Source organism: Plectropomus leopardus, chromosome 16, assembly GCF_008729295.1.
Source record: "Plectropomus leopardus isolate mb chromosome 16, YSFRI_Pleo_2.0, whole genome shotgun sequence".
NCBI classification, from domain to species: Eukaryota; Metazoa; Chordata; class Actinopteri; order Perciformes; family Serranidae; genus Plectropomus; species Plectropomus leopardus.
The window spans coordinates 1,795-10,577 of NC_056478.1; the positions used below are offsets into that span (position 1 = coordinate 1,795).

General features: G+C 42.5%; 1 protein-coding gene across 1 annotated transcript; it reads right to left on the bottom strand.

Moving 5' to 3' along the window:
- Nucleotides 1–1,832: 1,832 nt before the first annotated feature.
- LOC121955257 (protein NLRC3-like) lies at nt 1,833–8,783 on the bottom strand. Its single transcript, XM_042503118.1, is given in 13 exon segments — nt 1,833–2,145; nt 3,359–3,400; nt 3,733–3,900; nt 4,209–4,382; nt 4,485–5,010; nt 5,013–6,287; nt 6,368–6,596; nt 7,665–7,743; nt 7,832–7,939; nt 8,024–8,122; nt 8,291–8,425; nt 8,515–8,635; nt 8,712–8,783. Coding segments are annotated over 9 exon segments (2,565 nt in total). The 5' UTR covers nt 7,894–7,939; nt 8,024–8,122; nt 8,291–8,425; nt 8,515–8,635; nt 8,712–8,783; the 3' UTR covers nt 1,833–2,135.

Consider the following 8,783-nt stretch of genomic DNA (forward strand, 5'->3'; position numbering starts at 1 on the left):
ATTTTACTTGATTTTATGCATTCTGTGTATCTGATAAAGTGGCTGACAAATCCTCCATACACACTAAAGATACTCACAGAGTCCAACAAGCTGCTTTGACCAGTTCTCTTCACTTCATGAATTCTTCCCTTAGGCAACATTATTAGGAAACACTCCATAAACGTTCGTTGCTATGCAAACGTAGCAGATGAAACTTCTTTCAGGAATACTTCACATGTACTCTGAGTCACTCATTGAAAGTAAATGCCTGGATGAACTTGCAGCCTGGCCTGGAGAGACCCAAAGAGGAGGACTCAGAAAAGATTCACGGTCCAGATCAGCAATTTCACAAAATTAATAATTCTTTTGGGAAAGACCTGGGAAATGGAGCATCTTTCAAAGACTCAATGAAATGTCAGACTCCAGAGAACTGCGTATTTATGATCTGAACTGTTAACCCCTAACATGCCACATTTCACAGAAACCATCACTAGGTGACACACACACACACACACACACACACACACACACACACACACACACACACACACGATACAGACTTGCACTGATGGATGCATTTCATTCATGTGCCTCTTACACCTCAACTTTGTATTTGCTAATCCTCTTATTAAAATAAGGCTTATACCTATATCTTCAGTTTATCCATCTTTCACTGATTATTGAACAGAGTTGGAAAACAGTATTTTTGTTAACAGTGGGTGAATGTAACCAAGTGCATTTACTCAAGTACTGTCCTTCAGGGCAATTTTGAGGTACCTTTACTTGAGTATTTCTATTTTATACTTCTTTCTACCTCTACTTCATTACTTATCAGGTAGAGATAGCCCCCTTTATTGAACTACATTTATCTCACAGTTTTTGTTACTTTATAGATTTAAATTACTGATACACAATATCATCAATAAATAATGATGTATTATTATAGATGAAAAAAGTCACTAAAGAGAGCCAGCTGCAACAATAAAGGGAACAACCCATTTATCCATCAATAAGTTAAATACAATAATACCATTTATGCTATTCTGCGTAATGTGTACTCCATCTCTTGGTACTTAAAGTATATTTATCTAACACCACATAACCTGGCCGATTTTCACCCTGGTCAAGGGAAACAGCGGAGGGAAACAATGAAACTGAAAAACCCAGCTAATGAATGAGTCGTTTACTGTTTATATTTGTTTTGGAGCCACACCAAACTTGATGCGTGCCATTCGGCGGCGATGTACTTCGCCTTTACTCTGCCCAAAAGAAAGCGGTTCACGGAGCATGGCTGTAGCAGCTTGAATTCAATCAGTGCAAAACTCAGGAAGGGCCTTAACCCCGGCTCGTTCTGCTGCGCTGATTTATATCCTTACGAAACTGTCTATCGTAAATCTAGAAATCTTACCGAATTAAAATGCTGAACTTAGCCAGTGAGAAGTTACATTTCGCCTTACTTACTTTTAAAACACGGCAGCATGTTAGCAGTCATGTTAGCAGGTCATTTTTTCAAAACTAGAATCCTGCTGAACAAGAAAAATGTATTCAAATCAAGACATAATCAACACCTCTACATGAAGAATATATTGTACACTTTCTCACCTGCACGCAAAACATAACAAATCTTCCACTCCGTCTGCTTTCTCCACTGTTAAGAGCACTGGTTTTAGGCTAATTTGAGCTAATTTTAAAATGACTGTATTCACACTGTACCTGCATCATCTGCTATTTGGATTTCAGCCCATTTTGTTAAATTGTGTTGTATATTCTTAACATGTTTAACTATACTGTGTGCCGTTTTATCTTATTGTAGTTTGTCGTAATCAGTCTATCTATTGTATCTTCACACTGTATTTTAAAAAAAAGTTTTATTTTAGGATGTCTTAACATCAGGCAAGGGGCTACAGATGAAAACTATATCCCCAGCTAACTCGGTTGCATCTACATTGGTAGATTTGCATGTACATTGTCTCTTCTTAAATAAATAAATTACAAATAAATTACAAATTCCTCGATCTCCCGGTAAAAGTGACCAATCAAACCATTCCACACATCAGCTGCTCCCAGTAGTCACACCTGGATGATCACGTCCTCTTTTTCACGTCGTTGTTTTCAGACAGTTTGGGGTATCCGTCAGCTGTTTGTGTTCAGTGTGTTCACAGATATCTGAAGGACAGAAAAAGACACAACACAGCAGCAGTTCATTAGCTAACACAGCTGTAGGCTGAAAAAAACACTGATTTATACAACAGCTGGCTCCGACCGAGCGATTTGATTGGTCGAGGCGCTCCCTGAGCGCTGATGTACAGTATAACATCAGTTAAATAGTGACTGAGTGACAGTGGGATCTGTTTATAACACGGTGTGAGCACACGTTTAAACGGCCAGCTGCCCAGGAGGAGCAGCTGTGACGGGTGTCGGTAAACGTTGGTTCACTGGGAGTAAACCAGCTGTTACAGATGTTACAGTGATGTGCGGTGAGACAGGAACACGCTCATCTGCCACCGTCCACAGCCTGAGACACACACACACACACACACACACACACCCACACACACACACACACACACACACACACACACACGTGTCTGATCCGGGACCGGAGGTGACGGAGGTCACGGCAGAGACGAACCGTCTGATCAAACTAACTGGTGTGAATCTCAAAGTGTCCGTTAACAGACTCTGATTTCACTGAAAACACGGAGATAAATGTCGGTGACGCTCAGCAGACCGAGCTAACGCAGGTTAGCCGGCGGCCTGCGGGGAAATGGTTATGTGTTGCTCGGCAACAGCTGTCGTGTCCAGCGGTTGAGGAACTATTTGTGTCGGCGGAGCCAAAAAAAATCGTTAAATAAAGAAATAAATCATAGTAATCATAATCAATAATCAAGTTAACAGTTGTCTCTTGTTAATATTAACAAATAAAAGACGAGTGTAGACCTGTTTTGTAAAAGCAATATCAAACTGGAGGTCGTGTGTTGTTGTGTCTCATCACAGCTGTGATTCGGTTAAAGGTGGCCTCGTGCCGAAGATAATCACAGCCGTGATGACATACGAGCACAACATCAATCCCTCTCGTGTGATATTGCTTAAATATTGATTATTTCTATTAAGTTTTAGATTCTATAACACTCCTTTGGATGATCCACCTGCAGATAGTATATAACATTTCAACAGCTTATTAGTTGAGATTAAACAATTCATATTCATATAAAGGTTGAGTAAATTGTTGAAGTTCATCTGAAGGCCAACTATCCAAATAAAGTGTTTTTATAGATTCTTATTTAAAGATCACAAAAAGATTGTCATGTGAATGGTGTACATGTCACAATTCTAGACTTTTGATTGCTTTCCTGAACCTAACTGAATCTGTACTTACAGTACTGTAGACCAGGTATCAGTGTCTCCAACATGGTCCACCCTGAAAGTACAAATACAGTCAGACCAGCATATTCTCTTTGACTTAAGAAACAAAAATACTTACAAGAATATTTGCATTTTCTAACCACTGTTTGGTTCAGACCATGGTCCAGTGGAGGTTTCACACCTGTCAATTTGGCTGGGATCAAACTGAAAAGTTAGAAAATCCAGACCAAACAACATAGGTGTGAAAGCACCCTTAAAAAGCATAAATGATGGATGAGAGAAAAATAACAGCATGCATGAGTGATTTCTATCCAACACGCCACAGTATTCCTCAGTTTGTAAGTGTAATAGAGAAACAATGTTTGAGCTCTTGCTTTCAGTCCATACCTGAGAGTCTCCAGTCGCCAATGTGGATCTTCAAGTTCAGTCGACAGCAGCTTCACTCCTGAGTCCCCTAAAAAGTTGTGCCTCAGGTCCAGCTCTCTCAGGTGGGATGGGTTGGAGCCCAGAGCTGAGGCCAGAGCAGTAGTGTCTGTGATAAGACAGCCTGATAGACTGAAATTTAAAAATGGTTGATTTAGTTACTCAAAAGAGTAATACAGGAAAATGCAGAGCTAATCTAGTGAGGCGCTGACTTGCAGACATACATCAAAAAGAGAATGGAAAAAAACCCACAACTTTCTAACACATTTATTTCAGCTAATAAAGATAATTCAGACTCAGGAGTGTCCTGCTTCTCCATTCTGTTTTTCTTCTTCTCCATATTTCAGTTACTTATGGGAAATGTCAAGCCTTGTCATTGACACTAAACTGACTTTACAGCAACATTTTAATGATTAAATGATATACAGCTGCATCCTGACCTGAGAGTTTCCAGTCTACAATGAGGACTCTCCAGTCCAACCGCGAGCAGCTTCACTCCTGAATCCTGCAGGTCGTTGTTACTCAGGTCCAGGTGTCTCAGACTGGAGGACTGAGAGCTGAGAACTGAGGACAGAGCTTCACAGCTTCGCCATGACAGGTTACAACCACTTAGCCTGAACACCGTTTAGAAATAAGCAGAAACAAAATGTTTTAGTTGATATAAGCTTTTGAACCTATTTTTAATTATTAATTCTTCCAGTGATTCATCCACTCACAGAGCTTTGTTGGAGGCTTTGACCACTGGCAGCAGCCTCAGAAGAGCCTCCTCTGAAGCAGAGTATTTCTTCAGGTCGAACACGTCCAGATCTTCTTCTGATGACAGTAAGATGAAGACCAGAGCTGACCACTGAGCAGGAGACAGTTTATCTGTGGACAGACGTCCTGATCTCAGGTAAGTCTGGATCTCCTCCACCAGAGAACGATCATTCAGTTCATTCAGACAGTGGAGCAGGTTGATGCTTCGCTCTGCAGACAGATCCTCGTTAATCTTCCTCTTGATGTACTTGGCTGTTTTCTGATTGGTCTCCGAACTACTTCCTGTCTGTGTTATCAGACCTTGTAGGTGTGTCTGATTGATTTGCAGGGACAGACCCAGGAGGAAGCGGAGGAACAAGTCCAGGTGTCCATTTGGACTCTGTAAGGCCTTGTCCACAGCACTCTGGTGGAGATGTGTTAGTTCAGGTTTGACTCTTAAGACTTTAGGCAGCCGGATGATTCTTTGTTGTTCTTCCATCAGATTACTCCAGAGTTGATGAAGGTCAGATGGACATGAAGAGCAGCCAGAAACTCCTGAACACTCAGATGGACGAAGCAGAAGACCTTGTCCTGGTACAGTCCTCTCTCCTCTTTAAAGACCTGTGTGAACACTCCTGAGTACACTGAGGCTGCTCTGATATCGATGCCACACTCTGTCAGGTCGGACTCGTAGAAGATCAGGTTTCCTTTCTGCAGCTGCTCAAAAGCCAGTTTTCCCAGAGACTCCATCATCTTCCTGCTCTCTGGACTCCAGTGTGGATCTGTCTCAGTACTTTTATGATACTTGATGTTCTTCAGTTTGGTCTGAACCACCAGGAAGTGGATGTACATCTCAGTCAGGGTCTCGGGCAGCTGTCCTCCCTCTCTGGTCTCCAACACGTCCTCCAGGACTGTAGCAGTGATCCAGCAGAAGACTGGGATGTGGCACATGATGTGGAGGCTTCGGGAAGTCTTGATGTGGGAGATGATCCTGCCGGCCTGCTCCTCGTCTCTGAACCTCCTCCTGAAGTACTCCTCCTTCTGTGGGTCGGTGAACCCTCTGACCTCTGTCACCATGTCAACGCACTCAGGAGGGATCTGATTGGCTGCTGCAGGTCGTGTGGTTATCCAGAGGCGAGCGGAGGGAAGCAGTTTCCCCCTGATGAGGTTTGTCAGCAGCACATCCACTGAGGTGGACTCTGAGACGTCGGTCAGGATCTCGTTGTTGTGGAAGTCCAGAGGAAGTCGACACTCATCCAGACCGTCAAAGATGAAGACGACCTGGAAGTCTTCAAACCTGCAGATTCCTGCTTCTTTGGTTTCAGTAAAGAAGTGATGAACAAGCTCCACCAAGCTGTACTTTTTCTCTTTCAGCACATTCAGCTCTCTGAACGTGAATGGAAACGTGAACTGGATGTCCCGGTTGGCTTTGTCTTCAGCCCAGTCCAGAGTGAACTTCTGTGTTAGGACCGTTTTCCCGATGCCAGCCACTCCCTTTGTCATCACTGTTCTGATCGGTGCGTCTCGTCCAGGTGAGCCTTCAAAGACGTCTTCTTGTCTGATGGTTGTTTCTGGTCTGACTGGTTTCCTGGATGCTGCTTCAATCTGTCTGACCTCATGTTCATCATTGACCTCTGCAGTCCCTCCCTCTGTGATATAGAGCTCTGTGTAGATCTGATTCAGGAGGGTCGGGGTTCCTGCTTTAGCGATGCCCTCAAACACACACTGGAACTTCTTCTTCAGGTTAGATTTAAGTTTATGTTGGCACACTGCAGCAACAGTTCCTGAAATGAATAAATAATAAGCAACATTAATGAAAGGGTTGTTTCTCCATTTCATGTTAAATCTGTTAACATCATCTTACGTCTCTGCAGACGGTCCGCCAGCTCCTCCTGCTTCATTCTCCTCAGGAAGTTCAGGGTGATCTTCAGAAATGCCTCTCTGCTGCTCCTCCTCTGCTCTTCATCCTCATCGCCCAACACCTCATCATCCTCAGTTTGACTCTCTAAGCATTCTTTATAATCTGAGCTCAGAAATTTCTGGACCTTCTTCAGCTCTTTCTTCACAAAACTGACAATGTGTTGCTCAAGCAGCTGGAACAGAGGAATGAAAATATATAATTAAGTTTAGACTCTAAGTCCTTACCAAAGGGAGCTCTTTGTTTTACTTCCATTTCAAAACCTATAACCCCTAATGTCATTGATGTCACAGCATCGAGTACACGACTTACTGTTCTTCCTGGGAATCCCCATTGGAAGCAAGTTGTAAGCAAGATGGGACATCTTTAAAAATGATTGGCTGTTAGAATATCTCTTGAATACTGTGGTCTAGAAACCTGCCATGAGTTGCCTCTGCATTGTTATTGTCGTAGCCTTCCAACAGGAAGCGCCTCTGGTGCAATAATATCTCTTTCAGAAGCTTTGTAATCCAGCATTGTGCAGCAATGTTTTTAGAGACTTTCTAAAACTAATAAACAAATCATGTTTTCTGTGCTTTTTTTTATCAGTTTTTCTGTGTTGAAAGGGCTTGTTGTTGTCGTCAGTCATTTGTGAAGCCTAGTCAGCGCATGATGCATTGGGTCAAGTCTGTTGACGAATCAGGACATTCACCCTGTGGAGGCTGCATTGACTGCAGCTGCCTGCAGCTGCCTGCAGCTGCTACACTGGATCAGTGTAAAGTAAATGAGGGGAGCAGCATTTTTTATGGAAAAAAGCAATACAGCGTTTATTTCTCAATTGATTTCAGTAAGTCATTTTTATATTAAGGAAGAAGGCCTACAGGATTGCCAGAGACCCCATCCACCTGAGCCAAAAATGGTTCTGCCTGCTGTGGTCTGGCAAATGGTACCACTCCAGCAGGCCCAGAGACATCTTCATCCCACAGATCATTTGACTGCTGAATTTATGGGCTCTCAAGCTTGTCACTTTACACTTTAAACTAAAGGTATGTTGACATGGGATATTTCCAGTCACCCCTTTTTCAGCTGGGCTAAATTTGTGCTAAATGTATATTTGTATGTACACCATTATCCATAAAAGTCTGCTGTATTTTTGGAGAGGGCTCAAATCTGGAGAGGTAAATCAAGGTAAATACCTCCTGTTACAGGTGAATAGTGCGAAGCTATACAGGTCATGGTCTAAGTTATCTGTACATTCACTCACCTGAAAAATGGAGTCCAGGTCTGGTTGAGGCACATGGACACTTTGACTGCTGGGAACTTCTGAGCTCTGCTGATGAACTCTGTGAAGAAAAAGTGTCGTCTTAATAAATCCTAAAGGCAAAGGTGATTCCATGTTATGTTCCAGAGACCTTACAAATAAAGACTTACACACAGAGAGGCGTTCTTCTCTTCACCATCCTATAATTTTCTCGAAATGGGTTATTCTTCATGGACACACATTTGGGTGCCGCACGTTCTGCTCCCTGCTGGTCAATACTGATAAAAAACAAAGTAGGACTGATATATGCGCATAATGCTTCATAAGACATGAGAGAAAAAATGTTTGTTGAAAAACTTTACTTTTGGCCAGATTTGAAAAACCGAGGGAAAGAACGAGGGGCTTCACTCTTCTTGGACACATCGCTCAGCGCAGGATATTCTGCTCTCTGCAGCGTAAACCTGATATGACAAAATGATTGAGAGGTAAATCAGAATTAAACAGCAGGATTTTGAGTTATTAGTTCAAATTTCCCTCAAAGATGAAAAAATTGTTGAAAACAAACATCAACATACAGAGCAGATTTTTTTTAAAATGCAGCAGACAGCGCAGTGAAACAAGATATTTACTGAGTCTCTGAAGGAAGTTTTCTTCTGAAATAAAGAGGAGGACTTATGGACTTTGTATTCTCAACAGGTACATAGCTGTGTCCAGGTTCAGTAGCGTCTGGTCTCTCATGTTGGATCCTGGTAGAATCACAACCCCTGATACATTCACAGGTACATCAGAATACTGTTAAAAACTATGTCGAATTTTAAATGATTTTATACTGATAACAATCTGAGATAAATACTTTTGATCGGAGGGGTGTCCATCTTTAAAGCACAGAGGTTCTTTTTTAGAATTGTCTCTCTTTAAGGGACACACAACTGGGTCCAGGTCCAGGTCCAGGTCCAGGTCCAGGAGAGTCTGGTCTGTGAAACACACACAGAGTGTGAATACTGATGGTGGAGTGGTTTTGTAAGTGGTGGACAGAGACAGTGGTCTCACCTGTGAGCTTTGGTCTGGCTGTCCTGTCCCCCACACAGAGTGGTTTTAGAGGGACGGACTCTGTCCCCTGTG